We start from the raw sequence: 24,598 nt of genomic DNA, 5'->3' as shown, positions 1-24,598 counted from the left end.
AAGTGTACCAAAATATAAACATGCTTTGGTCATTTAATGTGTCATTCTGCTGTTACAGAGGCACATGATGTAAACTCCACATTGTGAGTTTGTCCTTTTTTTGGACAACTGTATTTCAGGTCCATCTTACATGTTGCAGTTCTTACTTGAACTACATGCTGCAGGTCAAAGCACAATGAGCGCAACAAAAAAGACAAATAGGGCAGGTAGACAAAGGGGGTAGTTCCAAGTGTTGCGATAGCTTCCATCTTATCTTCACCTGGGTATAGGAGGAAGAGGAGGTGCTCCTCTTTCCTTTTTACCAGAACCTGCAAAGAATCAAAGACACACAAAGTTAGTGCTTTCTTTAGTAACAGAGCATGTTTTCCTCCACCAGATGGCAGTGTCTGACAAGCCAGATCAACAGTTTTCCCACTTGTTTGGAAGTTTGGACTAATATAATGTAAATATCAGCCAAAATCTTTAGTGAGTTCAATATTTTTAATTTAATGGTGCACAAATGCTTAAATATTGTAAGGTAGTCTGATTATAGCCAGAAAGACTTAACAGAACTAAACTGAATGTTGTGACGTTTTACAGTTGGGACATTGATTGATTGTTGAAAAGAAGATTACAAAAGCAAAGTAATGAACTGGGAGGGACAGCAAACTTTGATGTTGGGAGTTAAATGGGAGTTATTGTCAAATGTCGGAAAAGTACTGCAGACGATTATAAGAGAGATAAATTAATGTTGAGGCTAGTAGTAATAGGCCACAGACAACACAATTAGGACTGGTACCAGAACGTGGCCTGGGCTGAAATGAGGAGCTACAATGTCAGATGTCAGTTCATCAGAAGTAATTTACAAACCATAAAGGAATGCTGATAAACTACTTTGCTTTGATTAGAATCTCATATTGAATATATTAAATCAATAATATATCGTTAATTTGTAATGTTATAATCAGCATCACTTTTTCCTGTTTTGTATTCTTTCCTTTTTTCTGATGTTTTTTGTGCTGTAAAGGACTGTGGATCAAGTGGCTCATGTCCAAAGTAATGTTAAAATATGTAATGTTATGCACTGGTCTGTCAGTGTCTTTAACAGGTTACTAAGCAAACTGAAAACTGCATGAAGATCATCTAACGATGCTGAGTGCAGATAACATGCAGAACTCACCTTTGCTTTCATTTTTGCCAAGCTTACTGGGGTAGGTCTTCTGGGAGTGCACATAGGGCTCAGGTGGAGGAAGGTCTGACACTGGGTGAAAATTGAACCGACCCTCCCACTCATCTATTAATGGAAAGAATGAAGGTGTCAGTGTTAATTTCTCCAGGAGAATGACTTAGCTTTATGACAGTATATGTATAAAGGATATTGTATTTGTTTAGAATTGGATGAAACATGACTAAAAATGTAATTTTAAAAAATGGATCCCTGTAAACTCGTTTTACAATCTTACTACTTTGGTTAAAGGAGTAAAAACAACTGCAGCGGAGGTGAGTGAGTTCTTTTGCCATAACTGAACATAACAGACTTTACGTCTTAAAAACAGTGCTGAAGGATATCGTCTGAAAAAGTCCTTTAGAAGTCAGAGTTAGCCTCTTCTGTTTGGAAAGTAACCACTGGTACACATGGGCTTACGTGCTGGTTTTAGGATTTTATTGTTGTTCCTTAAACAGACTCGACATACTTCAGTGCTATTTTCCTCTTTATTTTTGCATCGTCTTGCCATAAAGTAGCAAAATTATTTTATAGACTACTCAAATAAACCTTAATGACATATTAAAGGTTTTTCTCACCTTGTATTTGGTTGTGGTTTTGGAAACCATTCCCCATGGGTGGTGGTGGAGGAAACCCACCTCCTGTTCCCGGCCTGTCAGGAGGAAGGGGAGGCCTGCCTCCGGGTCCACCACGAGGGGGCTCTGGGCCTGGCCGTCCCATAGGTCGACCTGCAGGAGGTGGAGGAGGTAGAGGGCCTTTGGAGCGGGAGAAAAAAACAATAGGATGTTAAATGATCCAAAGTGGCATAAAATCCAGTAACTTTTGATGTTAATGGGCATGCTATATCATAAATATGTCTAATATAAAATTAGAATGCTGCAGTAATTCATAGTTCAATTAACAGGTGAGCTCTTTTTTACCCGAGCGTACTGATGACTGGTTCCTTCCAAGAGCTGGTGGTCTCTCATTTGGAGGAGGAGGGAGAGGTCCTGACCGGGTAGGTGGTGGTGCTGGACTATGGCTGGCGAAGATAAATGTAATATTAATCTATGTTAATCCTTTTTAAAGTATCCCTATTTTTTAAGCACACATCCCTTAGGAAATATAAATCATTGTGCACACTACTTTAAAACCTTGAGGATTAAACTGCATATCTGAAATACGACATACAGATTTAACTTCATAGAGCATCAAGCACTAATCGCTCTTCTTTCAGATTTGCACCCCAGTCACTTTTGCCATTTTAGTTAAACAAACTTGGATGTTGCTGTGTGCACCTCTCCTTCTGTTCTCCACAGTTAGCAATGTTTGAATGCCATCTGTTAAATCAGCCAATGTTGTAAGCAGACACCAGGTGGAGTTTAGCTAAGAGATGAAACCTGGCACAATCTCATATTGTCATGTTGGTGTTGTTCCCAGATCAACATAGTAAATGTTGTTCCAGCATCAACATTGCAAGTGACCAATCAGAATATTGTGACATCATACTTTTACCTAACCCTAACCCTTTAATAAACACTAAGCAGAATTGATATTGTCCTTGCAACATTGGAATTTCATAAATGCACGAATGGCTTGGCGCGCCAAAGAATAACGTCACAACAATGTGATTGGTCACTTGCAATGTTGATCCTGGAGCAACATTTACTATGTTGTTCCAGCAAAAACACCAACACGACGATATGAGATCATCCTGAAAGCTGAGGAGTGGGGTAGACTTAACTTTTTTATAGATACACACATTATTTTGTGTTTTTTGGTGTGGACAGGTAGTTTAGCTTTATTTTTATTTTTCCTTGCAATTTGCAAGTTTGCTGTTTTATTGTGTACTTAATTTTGCTTTATCTGTTTGTCATTTATTTTGTGGTTTGGGACGATTACCTACTGCTTAATAGCAAAGCAAACACCTAATTTAACAGTAGGTTTCCCACCTCAGTAGCAACAGGAACCTTCCAAAGCTAGAGTAAGTGCTTAGTGGTATGTATGTTTTAGACTGTGACTAGACTAGGAAACCTCTTAGTTTAAAGCCAAATTAAATTCGAGAAAAAAAAAAGATTTTATCAACATTCAACTTAAGTTTTCAAACTGCGAGTGGCCTTTTTAAGGAAGGTACTGGTTCCTTTGCATGAAGTGTGAACTGCAGCATCATAGAACAGCTATTAGATTTGAATCTATGCAAACTCTGATATGTCGACCAAAGTAGATACCATGCTCACATTGTCTGATAAGAAATGCACCGCTGCATTTCTTATTTCTTGCAGTCATCCATTAAGATTTAACAGATTTCAGGTGGCATATCAGATAAAACTTTGTCAGTACCTGTTGAGCGAGCTGTTTCTTTGGGGTAGACGAGGTGAGGGGTCATCACCTCCTACTGGGGTGGGAGGTAAGGAAGGAGGCCCTGGACGTCCTGGTGGAAGAGGAGGTGCACCCCCACCGGGTGTGGGACGCGAAGGTGAGGAAGAAGCAACAGACGGAGAAGGTTTGGAGTTGACTGAAGGAGGAGGAGGTGGCGGCATGTCACGTGGTATGGATGGCCGGTGTCCTCCAGGGGCAGGTGGTGGTGGCGGTCGATCATCAGGAAGTGGGGGCCTCCCTCCTGGAGCAGGTGGTAAGGGAGGTCTGCTGCTATTTGAAGGTGGAGGAGGCGAGGAGAAGCTTGTTCGAGGGCCTGGTGTGGAACCTCCTGGTGGCGGAGGAAGAGGGCCGTGCCTCCCTGATGGAATGCTTGGTGGTCCAGATGGAGATCCATGGCCCGGCCTTGGTCCTGTGGGGAGTGATGGTGGAGGTGGGCCCCCACGAGATGGGAAGGACTGAGCAGGTCGAGGTGTGTTGGGTACGGGAGGAGGAGCACCTCCTGGAGAGTCTTGCCTGGATGGAAAACCTGGGCGGCCCTTGGGAAGATCAGGGGCACTGCTACGGCCACCAGCAGGGGTTCCTGGAAGTCTAGGTGGTCCGCCGCTAGGGCTTCCACCACCACCAAAAGGGCTTGGGCCACCACCACCAAAAGGGCTTGGGCCACCGGATCGGCCTCCAGGTGGGAGAATGGGTCCTCGGCTGGGTCCCGAGTCTGACAGAGAACAAAACGGAAAAATAAACTACGAGATTGCACAAAATTTTCTTTGTTGTTTGTCATTGTTTTGTATCTTTTTTTTTTTTTTTTTACCATTGGAGTCTCTGTTCGCTGCAGATCTCAGTTTTGGCATCCCACCCGCAAACAGGCCTCCTAAGCCAGCAGGAGCCCCACCACCACATCCTCCTCCTCCTCCCCCGCCTCCTCCTCCTCCTCCCCCACCTCCTCCTCCTCCTTTGGGTTCTGATAGAAAAAAACAAACAAATATTGAGTTAATCATTCTTGCGACATGTGGAGGACATTCATTACTGAATCATATTATTTCCTCATTACTTGTGACTAAGTTAATATGACTAACTCCCATTATTTCTCCTTTGCAATCATAACTGAAATAGTCACTGAAATGACATCGACTTACTGTCAAATACGGGTGCACTGCGGTCATTTGTAACAGTTTTCTTTAGTCTGGCTCCTTTACCAATATCAGACAAAAGAGCACTCCTTCCATGCTGCTCTGAACGGCTTAGATTTGGTTTTTCTGTGTTGGCCTGAAAAAGACACACAAACACTGTCAGCCTTGGGAAGCCACTAGCAAATTGAGAAATACATGTAATTGTAATTAGTTATGCTTAATTGGAAAAAGATGTCATTAAATTAACATTAAAGCAAAATGTTAGTGGTTAAAATCAAGGTTACAAGTTATTTTGATATATTTTTGATTAAGGGATTTATAATACATCTAACATTAATATTGTTGTTTTGAACATGCCTGCACTTCTTTTTCAGATATTACTGGACAACGCAACTCAGCAAAGGATGATACTGTTCATTATTACCCAGTGTTCAATACATATTTAAGCTTTCTTTTCCCTTCAAATTCTTGGCAGAAATTACACTGCCCTTTTTCTGCTGGTCGCATCACTGCTGATTGCTATCTGCCATGCCTTCAACCAGTCAAATGCCTCAAAGTGGGTGGTCTTTTCGTCTGTCACAAAAGACTAATTTCTGGAAATTAAATAGCATTTTCCTTTTGAAATAATAAAAAAAAAGCTCCAACACATATTCTTCAGTGTGAAACGGTGAAGATGCTGTTGCTATTAAATGCTCAAAGAGGTAAGGTCAATCTATTACATTGAGGATGTGATTAAAATGTTGACATTTCTTTCATTTTTGGCAGGGTACCTAGTCAATTGTAAGCTTTTAGATTTCTAGAGCAAGCTTTTCAACACTACATTACTTTATAGCATTTTATAGAGAGATGGATAAACAGTCAGTGAAAGAAAGAGAAAACTGTCATTTCTTAAATTACTTCAACTTTAAAGTGACAGGCCATGTAGATGAAACTATGAATGAAAAATAACAAAAAAAAAAAAAGATTTGTTATGACATTATATGGCCACAAGATGTCTCTAGCTCAGTAGAACAGAGCAACAGATCTGGCTTGATTTAGATAAATGAAAACAAAAACTCACAAGAGCAAAAGTAGGAGGAGGGGGAGCTGCTGGAGGTGGCGGTGGTGGAGGTGGTCCTGGCATCTTCTGCTTTCCTCTGTTTTACTCTATCTGCACTGGATGCCGCACCCTGGAATACAGATCACAGACATTCTTGAAAAACAGGGAAAACAAGCTGATGTTGAATTATGTTTGGACCTCTTAAGCAGCAGACTGCATTTTTAAAGCATCCCAGTGTCCCATTAGGGATGAGGCAGGATGCTTGCACTGCAGTACATTTGTGTTTCCTCTTACAATTTGTTTATCAATTAAAGGCTTTTCTGATGACTATATTATTCATGACTCCACCACAGGATGGTAGAGACAGTAAAAAAATGGCAGACGGCAAACAAAACTGAATCACAAAAATAGTGACAAAAATGCTGTATGCTGCTGACATCACAATGTAGTGATTGCCATTGCTTTTTGCCTTTTTAGGGACATTTTTTTCCTCCTTCAGTTACACGGTTTTTGTGATACACTTACTCGCCAGTTTGTTAGGTACACGTGTTCAACTGCCCATTAACATAAAAATCTAATCAGCCAATCACATGGCAGCAACTCGAAGCATTAAGGCATGTAGACATGAAACAGATGACCAGCTGAAGTTCAAATGAAGCATCTGATTGAGTGATAAAGGTGATTTAAGTGACTTTGAATTTGGCATGGCAGTTGGTCCCAGACCGGTTGGTCTGAGTATTTCAGAAACCTATGAACTACTATGACTTTCCCATACAACCGTCTCTAGAGTTTATAGAGAATGGTCCTAAAGAGAAAGTTTCCAGTGAGCAGCAGTCCTCTGGGAGAAAATGCCTTCTTGATGCCAGGGCCAGACTGCTTTGAGCTGATGCAAGGGCAACAGTAACTCAAATAAGAACTCTTTACAAACCAAGTTAAGCAGAAGAGGATCTTTAAATTAACAGCAAGCCTTGAAGCACATGGGCTAGAAGGCCACGCCTGTTGCCACTCAGGTCAGCTAAAAAAAGGAAACTGAGGATTCATACGAATTCATCGAAATTGCATGAATGAATATCGGAAACAAGTTACCTAGTCTGATGAGTCTTAATTTCTGCCATGACATTCAAATGGTAGAGTCAGAATTTCACCAACATGAAAGCATGGATCCAATCTGGCCAGTGGTTCAGGTTGGTGGTACACATTTAGAGCCTTAGTACCAACTGAGCATTGTTTAAACTTCACAGCCAACCTGCTATTGTCCATCCAGCCACTGATGGCTGCGTCCAGCAGGATGACACATTTCAAATCATCTCAGACTGGCTGCTTGAATATGGCAGTGAGTTCACTGTATTCAAATGTATTTCACAGTCATCAGATTTCAATCCAACAGTGCACCTTTGGGATGTTGTGGAACAGAAGATTTGCATCTTGGATGTGCATCTGACAAATTTGCCACAACTATATAATACGTAGCGAGGTGTACCTAATAGTGTGGCTTATGTGTGTAGATTACAGATAACTGTTTCGTGTTTCAAATATCACAGGAACGCAACATTATACATAGCTTTGATGTGATAGTATTGTGCTGTGAGTTACTCTCTGACTTCCTCAACTAGTTTCTACAAACCAAAAGGTTTAACTACAAAATGTTGGTGTGGAAGTAACAGTTCTCATTATGTTCGTGCCAGACAGCAAAAGCACACTCTGATGATCATTTCTCTAGCAAAATCTCTGTCATTCACAGACTAGCAGGGATTGATAGGACTACATATGGATGCTAATAACTGTTTAGAAAAATACCACAAGGAAATCCTTTTTAAAGTATTTTAAGCTGTAGTTTATTTAATGACAAGTACAGTAGATACTATGAGCTGACTGCACTGAAGTGCATGCGTCTATATATTTTGCACACAAAAAACAGTGGCTAAAGAAAGTTACTTTCATTTCCTTAAATTTGGTGAGAAGTCTGAAAATATGCAGAATACAAAAAAAACAAAAAAACAAAAACTGTAGGTTACTTTGTTTGACTGGCAGGGATCGCACAATATCACAATCATTTATCGTGGTGGTGCTCGTTCACTACATCTGAGCTCCACTTGGGTTTTAGCCTGCTGTACAAATCAGTGGGGGAGTCCAGCAACTGCAAAGACAGCAGCAAAGGCTCTCTATGATATGACTTCCTCTTTAGTCGAGTCTTTTTTTAACTAAACATTACTAATAAAAGTGGTTCTGACTGGAAAATGTATCACCCTTTGCACTATAATGTCATGTATTTATGCTATGTTGAATTCTTGGAGGAACTGAAAGTAAACGACGGAGACAAGATCGCTCGAGAAGGAAATATTTTTTTCCAGAAATATGAGGAGTAGCAGGTCATAACAACAAATCAGTTGATATCGATCTCACATACAACGGCAAACTGACAGTAAAAGTTTCATCACTAAGGAACTTGAGTGTTCAGTTCCTGTAACCACAGCTTCAAAAAGTGTTGTAAATCTATATAAAGAGTTTATTTTTACAAAGCCAGAAGACAATGTTACAAGGGCTCATTCTGTGTAAATGCCAATGGGAAGTCCAAGAGTTTATAATGCTTATAATAAAATACTGATGATTAACACACCATCCTGTGACTGTGATAATGTATTAGCTGCTATTATTCTCATTACCATTGCTCTTTTCCACTGAGAAGAAAATAGGGGAAAGAAAAACAGTACGTGAATAGTGAATGCATGCAGCTTAAGGACAAACTGAACATGGCTGATGTAGAAACAGCTGCAGACCACTGATTCTCATGTCCATGAAGCTGTGCAGCGGCAGCTTTCTGTTCTAACATCAGGCAGAACTATGAACTTGCTAAACTCATTTGCTTCAAGCATCCACTATGCGTTGTTTTTCACGAGGGAGAGATTCAGTTTTTCTTAACCTATCACAAGATACCAATGTATCTAACTGAATCTAAGATTATTTTATGTGACCGCTGACGTGTAGTTATGCAAGTATACTGGTTTACCTGCATTTCAAGAGTTAAGTCAGATAGAAATGTTCAGTACAGTTGTCTGTTTGTATAACAGTAACTGTGTCATAAGGATGGCAAAGAAAAACAAAAATAATGAGCTGGATCTCCATCATTACGTGCTTAAGTTTAAAAGTTCTTTTCAATTGGATCTCTTGAATGTAAACTCTCATCGATGAGGCAAATAAATGCAATCCCTGTCTGTAATGCAATGTATCCAGAACACTACACCAATGCAAGTGGCCATGTCACCAGTCACATTTCACCCTATGAGAAAAGGACTAAGATTCCAGTAAAGAGTAAGACTTGTTTACTACCAGAGAAAATGATGTCAGGAAGGTGTCAGAAACCCAGTGCGTCACTCACATTTGACACTTCCCCAAATAAACTGAAAATGAACAAGACTTCTGAGTCGATATCTGAGTGGATAGTTTAAATTACCTGTTTGATAAAAAAGGTTGATGTAAAAAAAGCCACGAAGCAATCAAGGCAGGGTTGTGATTACTGATTTACTCCAAAGATGAATATATAAATAATATAATATTTATTTTCTAAGCCTAATCCATTGCTATCACAATGGCAAACTAGTCTGAATGCAAATAACAAACAAACTCATTGGTTTGTCTGTTTACCAGTGTCAACATAACTACTCTAATCACAGAGGTTAGGCGAGGCCACGTACAGTAGGCAAAAGGCATTTAACCTTATTGACTAACTTTCACTTGTATTTATCCATATCAACTGTTTCATCTCACAAAAATACACACCTCACGTTCTCACTTCATTTTTATTTGCACGCATAAAAAAAGACCATCCTCAAGGGGCCTCTTACTTCCTGTATGCTGCTGACAAACAGGAAGTCACGATGCGCCTCAAGAACCGCAGCCATCCGGTTGCCATCCGATGCCTCTACATCGCAGCCACGCATCATTTTGATATTCTCCTACCTCATTTTCTTTCTCTCAACTGTGAATCGCCAAACCACACCCCAACTCCACACACACACCCTGCATGTGTGTATAACCCCCATGTTCCTCCTTTTTTGTGCCTTCATGTTCACCCTTGCATGAACTATCAGCCTTCTTTTCTCAGTCTCGGACAGTTTCACTCAATGCCCTTTCCCTATCGCCCAGTCTCACTGGTTCCTGCGTCCTTTGTCGCTCTCAGTGTCTCAAAACAGCGAAAAGTGAAGTTTAGATTTTGTCTGCTTCCTAAAGCTAGCAACACAAATCTTATTTTAAGGCATACATGGGTCTTCAAAAATGATCCCCATCTCGTACTGGGGTTGTTATAGGGATACAGCAAATGTCATACAAATTTACTTCCATTATAACAACTGTATATCTGTTACAGGGACAAAAGAACATGTTTATAGCAAAAAAACAATAACAATAATATTCAACATGATTATTAGTAAGAAGTTGAAACATTAGGCAGTTATTTCTCAATGTAGAGCAAGAAAAAGCCTGTAAATGCTGCAGAAACAAACGATAAAACACTGAGTGAGAACAGAGTCTAAAGAGGACAGCATGTACCGTAAACATGCATCAGTGTCAGGGCTGGTATATCACACCACCTCAAGTAATTAAGTCACTCAGAAATTGGAAACTTCTCATTTGCAATTCCTTTCATACATTCTTTAGTCATATTTAGCAGTAATAAGAATACAGATTCGGTGAAGAGTAAAGAGAGGATTTAGAAGAAAATTGTGTGTTGGTGCACAAAGATGTTCACCAATTCCTAAATATTTCTGTTTTAAAAACTACAGAGTTGAAAAATTCAGTGTATAACATTTATTTGGAAATATAATGTATCAGTTCGTGTGGGGTGTTTTTGAAGATTGTGAAAGACCTCTTGCCTACTGTGCCCGAGCTTACCTAACCTCTGTGATCACAGAGTAGCTCTGTCAACACTGATACACAGGAAAAACTAACGTGTTAGTTAATGACATATATATTTGTTTTAAACGAGTTTTCCTCTTACAGTAGCAATGTATTTGGCTTTGAAGACAAGCATTATATCCTGATACTTGCAATATAATTTATCCTTGCGCTTTCTACTGTGGTACAAGTAGATGATAATCATAGAAATTATACATAGACAAAAGGTACGAAGCCACCTACACTTCTACACAACCTTTTAGGACAATCCACTTTAAATAGGTGGAGTAACTTTTGCAGTTATAAAGGCCGTTACTCTTCCGGGTAGGCTTTCAGCAAAATTTTGGAGTATGTGTGTGGGAATTTTTACTCATTCATCCAGAATTCCCAAGCATTTTGAGGACAGATAATGATGTTGTAGAACAGGGCCTGACTTGCAATCTAATGTGTCCCAAAGGTGTACGGTGCGGTAGAGGTCAGCACTCTGTGCGACCCAATGAAGTTCTTCCACAATCAAGGTCTCTAAAGGCACCCAGCCCATGCCTTTAGGGACCTTGATTTGTGCACTGGGGCACAGGCATGCTTGAACAAACTGCTCCCATAAATTTTGAAACATAGAATTGTCCAAGTTGTCTTGATAAGATGAAGCTGGCCCAAGCCAACCCCACAGAATTATTAAATTCAATTCATTTTTTGAGTTACCACCAGACATTGTATGAGAGAGACACAACTGTGATTTCTACTAGTGCTTAGTGAAGTCCTGCTGTGAAGCCTCATCCATCTTGGCGTTTGGCTGTGATGAGGGTTGGATGAGACTGAAAAACTCAAGAAACTGAAATTAAATGTCTGGTAAACTGTGTGATTTTATGCTCATACAACCTGCAATCATACAATAAACATTATGCAGTATTCAAAAAGATTTGAAACTCATGAGTGAGCCCCTAAGCCTATTGGTCTATAGACTTTTATACAACAGATTTATTTTTGAAGCTAGAGAAGTCCCCTAATTCCCCTCAAAGACATTACAAAGAATGCTATTTTAAGGCATTCCTTTTCTGTGTATTATTGTAGGGTCTTTGCTTTACAATTGAGGTGACTGCTGTTGTGATTTGATGCTACATAAAGAAAAAAAATAACATTGAAATCACAGTAGACAGCGCAAGGATTAGATTACTAGCAAGAGGTTAATTCATGATATCCTGGTAATCAGTAAAGGACTAACAACCAAGGGATGTCTGATCTTGCTTTTATCTGTAGTAAATTTTCTCCAAATATGGCTAAGTTGCCAAATACCAAGACTGCTGCATCAACTCATTTCCTCTCCCAGTGATGAAATTACACTGATACAACTGCAGATAGAAGACTGGTAAGTGAGCGTCAGGATTACCAAAGACATTTTTCACACATGCATTGAGCCCTGAATACCTGACAGAATGCATTTGAGAATGCAAATTTCCGACATAGTTGAATGATTTTCCACCTGCCAGTTCCCTAGTACACAGTTCGTGTGATGTCAGTTGGTGCAATATCTGAAGAGTGCAGTTAATTGTTGGGTGCATTCACTGCTGACAACTGGTCATTGTGTTCAATGCACAATCCATCCACTCTCGTGTGTTGGCAAGGGAGTGAAGCTGTGGTTAAAACCACCTTTCTGGTTTTATATAGTTGAAAGTGAGCATGTAAGTTATTTAAGGTGACAACAACAAAACAAGAATTAATTTGCATTATGAGCTGTGTGCTAGCTGCATTTTTAAATAATGCTGAAACAGCTCTGACTAACTGCAGAAAGACATCAACTTCCCCAAAGGAAACAGGCTTGTGTGATGAAATGGTAAAATGCGCTTCAAAACTTCTCTCCCTCTCTCTTATTCACACATAGCCTAATATTAGCAAAGCACTTCACAATGGTTCCTTTGACAAACAGAGAGGAGCAAGAAGGGAGAAGCAGGGAGGAAGATTTGAGGGACTTTGAAGAGACTCCATGAAAACACAGACTCAACCTCTAACATATGCTTCAGTTTACAAATGGTCATAAAAAGGCTTCTTCATCCCGCCACTGAACCCCCTGTGCTCCACATCCTCATTAGATTTACTGCTTAAGTAAAATCATACATACACAAATTCATATTACAAAGCACAGACTTTGTGACTGCTACCCTGAAGAAGAACAAAGTTTGTTCTTTTGTTAAGATCTCCACATTTCATTGCTTGGTGACTCGCTAACTTGATGCATTTTACCGACTGAAGGCTCCCTAAAATGGAAACATCACATTTTGGTAGCTTATTAAGTCACGTCTATGTGTCCCCAAAGCACCACTGGCTGGGCTTGCTGCAATGAGTTATCGGTAACCGAATGCCAGTCAAAGTGTTTTCCCACTAACACATTAAATTTAATCGGCCCCATTATACTTTCATCTTGGCATCTTTGCACTGAACCAACACACATGACTCACGTGCATACACACTTGTGCACACGTGCATGCACATACAAACTGACATACATGCTCACACATCTAACCTCTTTGAATTTAGCGAGAAGTGTCTATTCATAAAGAGAGAAAGCAGAGGGATTGTATCTCTGTCTGTTTTGTGAAAATGGATGGGCAGACCCCCCAGTCTACATGCTACAGCCTTTGCAAAAATATGTATTACGGCTCGTAGGAATACAACCCCCACAAACCCTCTGATTTTTAGCACTATATCTTCAAATAGTCTATGTCGCAAACCACAATACAATTAGAAATTGACTTTGAGTGCTTGTGGTCTGTAAACAGAAGAGATGGCACTGCATATACAGGACCATCTAACTCCCATACCATTTGGACTTTTTATTATACCGCCATAATAGTGTTGCCATTTCAACAAGAAAGCTATCTAATGAAAAGAGAAATTAAAAGGATTCAGAGTGTCAAATTTCATAGGAACGTCACAAAAATTCTAAAAAATATTTCTGATCAAAGAGGCTGCTGAGTCTAAAATGTGCCTGATCAGCAATAATTCTCTACAAAGATCAGATCTGCAGCTTTTCTTTACAACTTGTTAAATAGCCGTTATACCTCGGGGTTGCTGTTTGTGATATCCCAAAGTTGAAAACTCTTGTTCTAAAGGGTGTCTCTGAAAAAACGTTAACGTGCACAGGTTGTTGGCTTCATAAGCGATGGAGCTATGATGTGCAGATACAAAGGAGCAGCCACACTTCTGTGTGGCAAGAATAACCCTAATCTGACTGATTCACTGCATCATTCACAGTTAAAGCCTGGTACTGTAAAAATAACATTATAGAGTGAATTCACATACATTAACACATTAACTTTTAGACTTCAGAAGTCTACTACTGTTCTCAGTTAATCGAACAGAATCACCTCTGTCCCTTTCTGGATAAAAGAGGGGTGACATGACATGCTCCACATGAAAGCCAGAAAGTCCATCATCAAAGCTGAGCGTTTTCTTATGGAGCTTAGAAATTTGCACTCCTGTATTTTGACATTATTTCATATTCACTGTTAAAGTTAAATGGCACAACTAGCCAAATAGCTAAGTGGAATTAGCTAAGTGGAAGGGAAATTTAATTCTGGCATCTTAAAGCATTTACATTATTGCATGCGATGGTGAATGTCTGAAAAGAAATATATGGCATTTAGAATATTGTGCATAATGATTAATTAAAAAAATACATCACAATATTGTAAATGCTGTGATTTTATTTTCAAGCTCTAAACTTGATTATTTAAAGTTCACAAATGTTAGATGCACAGCAGTAACAAACACTATCAGGCTTCAGAGCATACAGGAACGCTGTGGTTCGTGAATTAGAGCAGGAATCCGCCCCCCTTTTGTTATTTTTTTCTTTCCACAAATTGCACTTCGGTTTTACACGTATACAAGAACAAACAGGTTAGCACAAAGACAAAAAGAAACAAGTAAAGAAGAAACAAGGACCATTTAATGACTTGATAATATAGCTGGTATTCTGGTATCCATCCACTTGTATTCACCGTTACCGTGAGCCAAAAGTCATTCATCACTGTATGTGAACAAGGCTCCCTTACTGTTATTACATACATTGTTTGTTATTCTTTTCCTGCACGTGGGAAATGAACTCACCAGTGTGCGTTTCTCTCCATCTGTAATGTTGATAAGAGCTGTTGTGTTTTTTGCGTTTGTGCCATGCACTATGCTTGCAGGGTGGGAGGGTGGACAGTGCTTCTCTATGGAAATGGCATTGACAAATATTGACAATCCCACACAGGGACAGGCAAAAAATAAATAAATAAATAAAAGCTGATTTTATCTCAAACTGACTTCAACATTTTGATTACGTGCAGATGAATGGCCAAAATAGTAACTTTTCCAAAGATTGATTCTACATTCATATGGAAGTAAAGAAATGTGGAAGACTGTGTATAAACTATTTTTTAAAAAGCTGTTTGTCAGTATAAGCATGTGTAATAATTTCAAAGGGGTCATGTTGGGTGGAAGCGGGCTTATCATTAAGGGGAAGCCTGCAATCACTTTTCATTCAACTCCACCCAAGCTGCAAACAGGTTCAGTAGTGAGTGTTAAGTTACCATAAACGATAAGACAAATCAGACACATTTTGTGTATTTCAAAAATTTTAACTCTATAACTACAAATTACTATTTTAACATTTTCATGCATTGGAAATCGAACAAAAAATTTGATGCCAATTCCAAAAGGATCCGAATGTGAGGTGATTTTAAACATGAGCTGCAGGAAAACTGTAATATTATACACTTTACAAGAAGCCCAGGGTAGTAATAAATGTGTCTGACACTAAGCAGAAACAGTGCTGAGTGGCTAAGCTAACATCCTGTGGTGTGTTCACATACACACACCCGCTGACACACACACCAGCTGAATGTTGACAGATGTGGTTCCATTGCTGCTGTTTTAGTCTTCGACTCAGCAGGGTAATTTTACCTCTCAAACATTTCTCCAAAATAGAATTAAAAGCTGAAAATAGTTTGTGATGGGAATGTGTCTTCCTCCAACAACAACAAAAAAAACACCTAAGTTTTTCTTCAAAAAACGTTATTGTAAGTATTGTGGATTTGTGTTTTTCCCCTGACGTGCATTGAAATATGGACAGACAACATTTAAGCAGAAAAGGAAAAAAAGGTTATTGCACAAAATTCACATAAGACAAATATAGACTGGACAGGCATATGAAACCACTCGGCGACGTGATGTGATTTCTAACCACTTTTACCATTTTTTCTGGTTTTCCTCCATACCTACACCACTTCCTACAAAAAAGACAATGTATTTACCTTGACTTTGGCTACCATTCAAAGATTTTGTTTTACGATTCATCATGTGTGTTTTTTCTGAAGCAGGCTGAAGGATGATTCAATACAGTCCTTTTAAATAAAAAAAATTATGTTTTTTAAATTGATGGTACATTCTATAACTACCCACAGAGTTGGTTATTCAAAGACCTCTTTTAACACAACAGCCAGATTGCAAGGGCTTTCAAAGTAACTGGACATGTAGTTATTATGTTTCAGTTTATATTTAATTATATAGTTCCAAATTACAACAGTCACCTCAAGGCTATATAGACTCCAGAGACACTGTTTGGGCAGCAGCATGTCATTTAAAAACAGATCATGCACAAAAGACTCAGATAGGAGATGACCACACAAGTGAAGATGAAACTCAAAAACAGTTGGATACTTTCTAACAACATATGTTAGAAAATATAACAGGGAAGTAGGAGAAACATTATATTATTACATATAATGTTCTTGTATAACATACTGAATTGACAGTCAAGCTACGTGGTGCAAAAAAATCAATAATAATAATAATGATAATCTAAGATGTAGGCATGCATATCTATCTTTTGCTAGAATTTTGAGGATTACTGTGAATATAAACTCACAATGATCATTAATCCTCAAAGAGCAGAAAGGCCCATTTGTAGTTTGCAAATACAAATGTAGGCTCCTGAGTCACAGCCCAATGAGCTGAAACAAAATAAGGCTAAGGCAAAAAATACACCGGAAAATAGCATTGAAAGCATGTGACTGCATATTGGTGGTGTTTCTGTTATGCTATTGCCTTAATAATTATTGCCAGCTGAACTACTGTGTTGTTGTACTGCTGTTTCACATTCTTTGTGCTCAGATTCAGTTAAATGCATCAAAACTAATATCCTTGTTAAACATGATATTCTTGAACATAAATCCAAACCTAATAAAGACCTTTTCAGGGCAAAGAAATTGATCTAGTATGCTGAATCTGCAGCATACTAAGTAACTCACCTGTTACGGTGAAGACCAGGCTTAAGACAGCGAAAGACCACAATAAGCTAGAGCTAAATGGGGCCCGGTGAGATCATCATCATGTACAATATAGCAAGTCTGCTAATGTGGGCTTAACAACTCCAGGAAGTCAATGTGTTATGTTTATCCATCTAATTGCTTTTGAAGAACCTAAACTTTGAGTGTTATGTTGTAAAAGGTCAGCATTCATTACCTAATGTATTTGTTTTATCTAGTTTCTCAATGCAATGTACTTTCACATTACTAAAAGAATCCAGGAAATGAATTCTAACGGATGCTCAGCTGGCTTTAACCAAGACTGGGCTTTGCCCTCAAACTTCCTCACCATAGGAACAAATTATTTTTTAGCTCATAACTTCAACTAAACTACTCCAAAAAAGGGGCCGCCAGGTTAACAACAGACTTCAGGCTGATTTAGAGTCTTTTTTTTTTAATGTGACACAAAACAGTGGAAAGAACATAGAAGTGAATGGACTTACTCAATCTGTGTCCATAGAAGAATCAGCAGTATATTCAGTAGACAGTAGAAAAAGCACCTTAGCTCATTCCTCATAAAAAGGCAAAATGCGAACAGCAGCCACATACAGCTGAAAACGGAAAAAAACGGAAGATTAGTAGCATCTAAAAGTCTTCAACACACATTCATTACCAAGTAGGACTTCTTGATTCCACTTCCTCTAAAGTTGCATATCACATATTCAGAGAAGTCCCTCTTAAACACATACAGAGCATACATACAGCGTGCACCACTTCCTTTTTTCAGTTCCCCCACCTGGTGGAGGGGGAGGGGAGCTGGAGTTTAAAAAGAAGTCTGGGCCAATAGAAATCCAGCAAATATCTGACCTCTGTGGAGGTTATTCATCCAGGTAGGAGTCCAGCAATATCATTAGAATGCAATCGTACACTGAGGCAGCAAAATTCACTAAATAAGAAGAAATATGCAAAGTTATTTTTTGTTATATAATCTAGCACAACAAGGTCCTTCTAGAGTTTTTAGAAGTAATGTATCTATAATATATTATACTTTTAAAAGTTAAATGCAGTAGTTCATCAGCATTGCAATTCATGTTTTAAAGGACGTTCTTTTCAAGTAAAGATCATCTGCACACTGTGTGTGATACAAACAGCGACTATAAAAAAGGTGAAACCTCAGAGAAGAGGAATTAGCGCACCCTCGCTCGCTTGCTCTTCACTCAGTTTACAAGATGTGATGACCTATTTGGTTGCAGTGACCTTCCTGCACAACCAGATTTCGATACTTCTTTACATAGAAAGGCAGTGTTATTTTGTGCGACTGTTTAAGATCTAAGATTCTAAAGGTGGCCTTAATGGCCAATTTCACTAATTGATAAATAGATGTTACACTATTATCAAGAGACATTTTTTATATATTTTATAAAATTAACAGCTCTTTGGTATGCAACACCTGAGTGCAGTAGAGTCAAGTGAGTACTGAGATGAACCAGCTAGGAACATTAACATCTTTGTCAGTCTTTTTGCATCCTGCAAACTGAAGCCTAGTGATGACACCAAAACATTTTCTTTTTTGCTACAATTTGGTGTCTTCAGCTGCTGTGTGGTGAATGGGACATGACTGTGTCATATACATATACACACACACACACAATAGATATTATATATATATATATATATATATATATATATTTATTTATTTATTTATTTATTTATTTTCCCCTGCTTTTTAATGACAGAATATCAGGTGCAGCTGTTATTTAACTGAAAGTGAATTGATTGATTCCAGCCCATAATGTGGCTGGACATAAAGGTTAGCATAGCTCCACAGCAGACGCTTCCTGTGCTCTCAGTGTCAAACTTCCTGCTTCACCACACAGTCAGAGGCGGTCTGCCAAGCCACCGTCAGCTGCACTTCAATACTCTCCCTCATGTCTCCGCTTTCCATCCAACTACAGCAACAGAGCAGCGTCTTAAGGAGACACCTTGGCTTATTCTCATGTACTCAGCTGTTTTTCTTTACCAGAATCGAGTCTCCAGTGAGGGGAAAAAACACGTCTGGGTAGTTACCTCAGTTAACCATATAAAAGGCCACTGTTTCCCTTAACGGAGACTGTTGCAACTGGCTAATCCATCAAAGAAATGCCTATTCTGTTAAATCATCACTCACCCAAACAAAGCAAACACAGATTTAAACACAGTCATTGCAGGTGATGGGACTGATAAATGACTGAGAATGAAGCAAGCATTCAAAAAACAAACATCCCTCTATATCTCCTCGAAACATTCTGAAACACAAGAACATTAACCTTTAAGAGATCAACAGCAAAATCCTTCCATGTTTTCTAGCCCTGCTTAAATGCATCCCTAGCAATAGCATGGTGATTTACATTACAATACTTTAGCATGCAGTGTGTATTAGTGTATTTTTACTCATTCTGCACAGATCCTGCTAAAATTAAACAGTCTTAAAGCTTTGAATCCAGAGATTAAGTATTAAGTATCTTTCAGTGTGTGACTTTTTTGGAAATGCACGGGTTATTTTTTGTTATGCACCAACACTATGTCTAAGATGTTTTCCCATTACATCATGTTGCAGTGTTTAGTCACTGCAGCATCAGCAGTTTGGGCTGCAACTGTAGTAAATCTCAAAAATAATCTAGGAAAATGCATCTTTAAAGGAACAGAGTCACATTTTTGTTCTTATACCTCCCTATAGAACAGAGGCTGTCTGCACTGTTTCATACCAGACACGTTTTCATTAGTCAGGTGTTTGTGGGTGAGTTCTGTTATGACAAAGCAAAGATAACCGTTTCCCTGTTTCCACTCCGTACTAAGCTAAGTCGGTGCTGGTTGTAGCTTGATCTTAAACTAACAGATATGAGAGAGCTATCAATCTTTTTGTCTAGCTCGTAACAGCAAGTGGATGACTCCATATTCCAAAATTGCCACCTGAAATGCTGATGTATTTGTTGTGGCATGTCAAATTTTAAATTAACTTAAGTGTCACATATATATAAGTGCTGCTGTAATATACTGTAATAAGAGTTTGAAAAGGTTACACACCATCTCTGTAGTCTTCACAACCACAGCAGGCACTCTTGTTGTGTCTCGGGCATATTCAGCCCTATCAGATTCACAGTCTGAGCGGAGTTGTGTCTCAGTATTTCCTCTTTGTTACCATTGACATCACAACCACACCTAAAGCATGTACTATAAAGCAAGTTCAACATACCCAAGATATATTTTCCTTATCTTTGGAAACATGTATCTAGGTTCATTTATACTTCTTTTGTCAGGCTGAATGGTAACACAACTCAGTAAGTCAACCCAGGGTTGGTGGGTTGGCTGAGGTATCAGCACTTATATATGTAAGGGGAATATGTTGGCAGTGCATCACCAATACAAACATGGATAAGTCTATAGGTTCCAGAGTGGGTTTTTTTTTTTTCAGTTGTAAAAATGTAATATGACAAAATAAAGGCAGGTGTTGGTGTAAAGCAGCAGCATATAAATCTACTACACAGCAGCCTAGTGCACAAAAAGTGTGGTATTAATGTGATAATACGGCTTGCAGTCTATATTGTCTATATAGTCTATATATTACACACTTCCCTGTGTAGACACAGGGAAGTCTCAATAGAGTTCAGGACTCTCAATAGAGTTCAGGAAGGAATGTCATGGGGTTCAAATGCTTATTGATTTTTTTTGCATCTCAACACACAACCTCAAATATGGTATTAATATAGATGCAAACATCAAACACTGTTATTAGACTCATTAGGCTGAAGAGAAGAGAAGAGAAGAGAAGAGAAGAGAAGAGAAGAGAAGAGAAGAGAAGAGAAGAGAAGAGAAGAGAAGAGAAGAGAAGAGAAGAGACTCATCCTTTGCTGTATGTCACAGTCACATGAGTGTTAGTGGAACTTGCCTGCAGGCCACTCAGTCACTTTAGATGCTTTGTGATCACACATCAGACCGCATATGACTCATATAGTGTAGGTTAAACAGAGATGACACAATTGTGTCACTTAAATGCTTCAATAGTGTGAAAAAAACATCGGAAAATATGCAACAGCTAATGCTTATTTGAAGAAACACTTTAACTTGTACATCTGTTAAGTTAAAATAATTATCCCATGATTGATATGCAGTTGGGAAAAACGTAGAGTACCAGAATGAATAGTGACATTGAATTGGAGGAATACTAATCAAGCGTTGGAATTTAACCACTCTGGCATTTCCTGACCACATAAATCATTGTTTCATTTGTGACTGTGCCTGTTTATAGCTTTGGCTGGTTACATTAATGGCACATGAAGCACATGGTCATGAATTTCAGTACTGGACGGACACAGTGGTGCCAGAATCACATGCTTTACACAGGAAACCGAGCAGAGCACAAAAAACAAGTTTTTTGGTTTTACTACTACCCGCACATGCTACACAAATGCATCTGAACAGTGGTGCATTTCTTTTCACATCATAGCCTTCATAGAAGGAAATGGTATGATGTTTCTTAGAACATGTCTTTTCTGAGTTATTTTAGGAGATGACAGAAGTGGAAGCTCCTCGCTTCCTAACTGACGCTGGGTTCGGCCCACTGCGCACTGTGGAATGAAAAGAACTCTGAGCTAATACTAGTTCTGTGACGAGGCACATGAATGAAATACAACCGGGGGCGATATGAGCACACTCACGAGGCTGCCCTCTGTTGTGCAATGACCAAAACCTCAAACGATTTTAATGAAACCCGGACATAAAGTAGAACAAAACTTTCTACACAGTGCTGCTCTTTTTGAAGGTTGTAATCCAGAGAAGTAACAGGTTCAGTCCAAAATAAGGTTACACAGGAACACCACATATTTACACACAGCTACCTTATTAGGCCGCTTAATAGACAAAGCTTGAAAAGGTCAAGTCAAAGAAGATGTGATGGCACTGACGTGAAAGTATTGGATTTTTTTCCAAGTTTCAGGATCCCAAAAAGCACCACTTCTAGTCATCCTCACTCACGCAGTCAAGTAACTTTCAGCAAGATACTAAAGGTCAAGACACATAATCCTAACCCTGAGCCCCCACAATGTATCCAAACATTATCCCAGTAGCTGATACAGGCGCTCTTGCAGCATAGGTAAATGTAAAGTGCTCTAAACTGTCCTCAGTTAAAAGTAATTTCAAGAATACAGTCCATTTCCCCAGTTAAGGATACTTGACTTCACTGCAGATTTCAAGAGGCTCTACTTATGAGCAATAAAGCCTGCTTCTTACTGAGGATGGAACAAAGCTCAATGAGTGCTTGTATGGTAATGCTTTCAGTTTAAAAGCATCTCTAATAATCTTAAATTAACAAAACTTTCTAATGGAAGAAACAAATCTCTATAGGTGCCATAGTTCCAGGAACAACACGACAACATCATCCCCTCTAAAAGAGGCATTTAAAACCTTTTTTTTTTTGGGGGGGGGGGGGTAATAAAATGAGTCATTAAGATCCAAGATACTTACAGCCTACTCTATTCTTTTGTCCTTCTAGACATTGCTTTGATGAAATGCACAGATCACACTGGATCATCATCCCTGGAGCTACTGGTGCACTAATGCTCTGAATACATTATGCAATTAAGTAAATAAAGTGAGAGAGGTCTGGGACAAACCAGGAGGTTTGGTGAATTAATACACTGAGGATATAAGAAATAAGAAGTGGCTACATATTGACAAATGCACAAATAGCATTTCAGTAGTGCTTCAGTACGGAAAACTGAATTCAAGTCAATTTCACACCATTCAGAACGAAATGTATACTTGGTTAATTTACAAGTGTTCCTTTTAGTGTCAAGTGTCCCGAACTATACCAGCATGTTTGCCGACTCCCCATATCTGAAAAAAGTTATCTACCCAGGCACCAAAACGTAAAGTTTTTTGAACAACAGTAACAGGTGAGATATTACACAATATCAAGAAAAGCTACACAGTGGAAAGAAAGAAAAAGTCAACTGATTTAAACTACTGATAAAGCCATGCAAGTCAGACTGGAGCTAAGAAATGTCAGATAAAGTGGCTGCTAAACTGTGAAAGTGACTCTCCAGGCCTTGCAGAGAAGGGAAGCAGTACTGTGTTCCCCATTTGATTAATGTGTTGTCGCCATTCCTCCATTCAAAGTAAGTAGCCTTATAAACTAAACGTTTACAGTACTAGCTCGGGTTTATGAATCTGTCTGTGTAAGTGCATGCAGAGATACTGCTTGCCAAACAGGTTGTGGACGCACACAAACTCGCGTTATACGCTTTCAGCCTAATATCTCTTCTGTGCAGCTGTAGTCAAGTGCATTTTTGTATGTGTGTGTGTGTGTGTTGCCACAAGTGGCCCCTGCTTTTTACAAGGCTCTTTGAAAATAAAACCCAACATTGCAGCCCGTCCCCGCACGCCTGTAGCTCTCTTTACAATTACGCAACACGAAACGCATGCCTTATGTGTAGCTTAACTGTAAGAGAGACGAGCTACATCTTCATGATCTATGAAAAATCGGAAGTTTTAACAGAAACCAACACTGAGCACTATTTGTGGGTGGAATGAAGAAGGAAAAAAACCCTGGCCTGTGCCCAAAGTCCCAGCCAGATCCCCGCAAGTGCCTTAAAGTCGTATTTTAAGCGTGTAAACTACTCTTCTGATCTTGAAATAAACAGTTGTTTCCATCTCTGCTCAAATCATTCCCAGCTGCTTTTGGAAAGATGACAATTCTCCTTCTTTCTGCTTGTACAGCGAACTCGTCTGTCACGGTTTCCGCTTAAGTGAAGCTTTTTATTTTCTCCACACAATTACACAAAAGCAAAACTTCAACGAAATTTAAGACAATGTTTGCTTAACTTACCTCTGCAAGACCGAATTGCTGTCCACGGCCGATGTAATCTTCCATCGACCGTCAACACAATATGGTTGATGTTGAGGACCGCTACGCAGCCAATCCTGAAGTCTGCAGAGGGCTGGCAGGCAGACAGACAGCCCTGCCACACTCGCCTCATCCAGAGCCTTGTGCACAGTGGGTTGAGCAAAGACTGCTGAAGGAGAGCTACATGAGGAAGTAGTTTCATGATCACAGTGACTGTGTGGAAAATGTAGTTTAGCTAAATGAGACCATAAATAATATTTATACTTTCTATAGACAACACAAGACATTTAGTCATAAAACATTGTAATAACTTCAGTAGTGTTACCAGTAAATATTAAGATGTAGGTGTGTGTCTAGAGGGGAAGGTATGTGGTGGCACTGGCCAGACCTGAAAAAGGATTGTAGGTGCAGCTAACTGCCAAAATACTGTAAAGAGAATGGCAGGTAACAAATATGCATTTGTATTTTAGGTGTTTTAAGCTTTATATATTTTATTTTTTAGAAGAATCAGTACTATTATGCTACTTCAGTAGAATTTTGACATATTCTTCAATGGCTAAATACTTTGTTTGCCACTTTGGAAACAGCTATTCTTTACAAAATGATAAATGATATGTAACCCTTTTCATGTCTTAGCATTGATCTGGCTGCACAGGCCTGCAAATGATGCACACAATAATATGCAGTGTTTCCATGCTTTCTAAAATCCCTGATCAAACATTTTGTTTTCCTGTCGGGTTCTCCTGCCTTGTTCTTGGTCCCCCCTTGTCTTCCTATTCAAAAGCTCCTGGAAGCAGCCCCTTAGCTATTCAACCA

At 39.1% G+C, this 24,598-nt stretch overlaps 1 protein-coding gene across 3 annotated transcripts; it reads right to left on the bottom strand.

Annotated features, from left to right (window-relative positions):
• Nucleotides 1–144: 144 nt before the first annotated feature.
• wipf1b (WAS/WASL interacting protein family, member 1b) lies at nt 145–23,940 on the bottom strand. 3 transcript variants are annotated; one of them, XM_082556811.1, is made up of 10 exons: nt 23,765–23,940; nt 17,406–17,513; nt 5,750–5,858; nt 4,696–4,825; nt 4,371–4,520; nt 3,524–4,274; nt 2,125–2,225; nt 1,783–1,959; nt 1,160–1,273; nt 145–308 (listed from the first exon to the last, which is right to left on the bottom strand). In XM_082556811.1, exons 3-10 carry the CDS (start codon nt 5,810–5,812, stop codon nt 256–258), a joined length of 1,539 nt encoding a protein of 512 aa, XP_082412937.1. In that variant the 5' UTR covers nt 5,813–5,858; nt 17,406–17,513; nt 23,765–23,940; the 3' UTR covers nt 145–255. The 3 variants fall into 3 exon arrangements, with proteins under 3 accessions (XP_082412937.1, XP_082412938.1, XP_082412939.1); XM_082556812.1 differs by lacking the exon at nt 17,406–17,513; XM_082556813.1 differs by lacking the exons at nt 17,406–17,513; nt 23,765–23,940 and adding an exon at nt 17,576–17,640.
• Between the last annotated feature and the right edge of the window lie 658 nt (nt 23,941–24,598).

Source organism: Aulonocara stuartgranti, assembly GCF_965226115.1.
Source record: "Aulonocara stuartgranti genome assembly, chromosome: 13".
Lineage (NCBI taxonomy): Eukaryota > Metazoa > Chordata > Actinopteri > Cichliformes > Cichlidae > Aulonocara > Aulonocara stuartgranti.
Note: the sequence above shows the minus strand (reverse complement) of the source record. Positions and strands in the feature narration are given on the sequence as shown.

Bases quoted from the DNA above. Each gene is read 5' to 3' on its own strand.
- wipf1b (XM_082556811.1), bottom strand. From the start codon at position 5,812: ATGCCAGGACCACCTCCACCACCGCCACCTCCAGCAGCTCCCCCTCCT. The intron at 4,521-4,695 runs GTAAGTCGATGT...TTTTTCTATCAG, and splicing joins CAGTGCACCCGTATTTGACA to AACCCAAAGGAGGAGGAGGA. The intron at 309-1,159 runs GTGAGTTCTGCA...GATTCTTTGCAG, and splicing joins TGGCAAAAATGAAAGCAAAG to GTTCTGGTAAAAAGGAAAGA.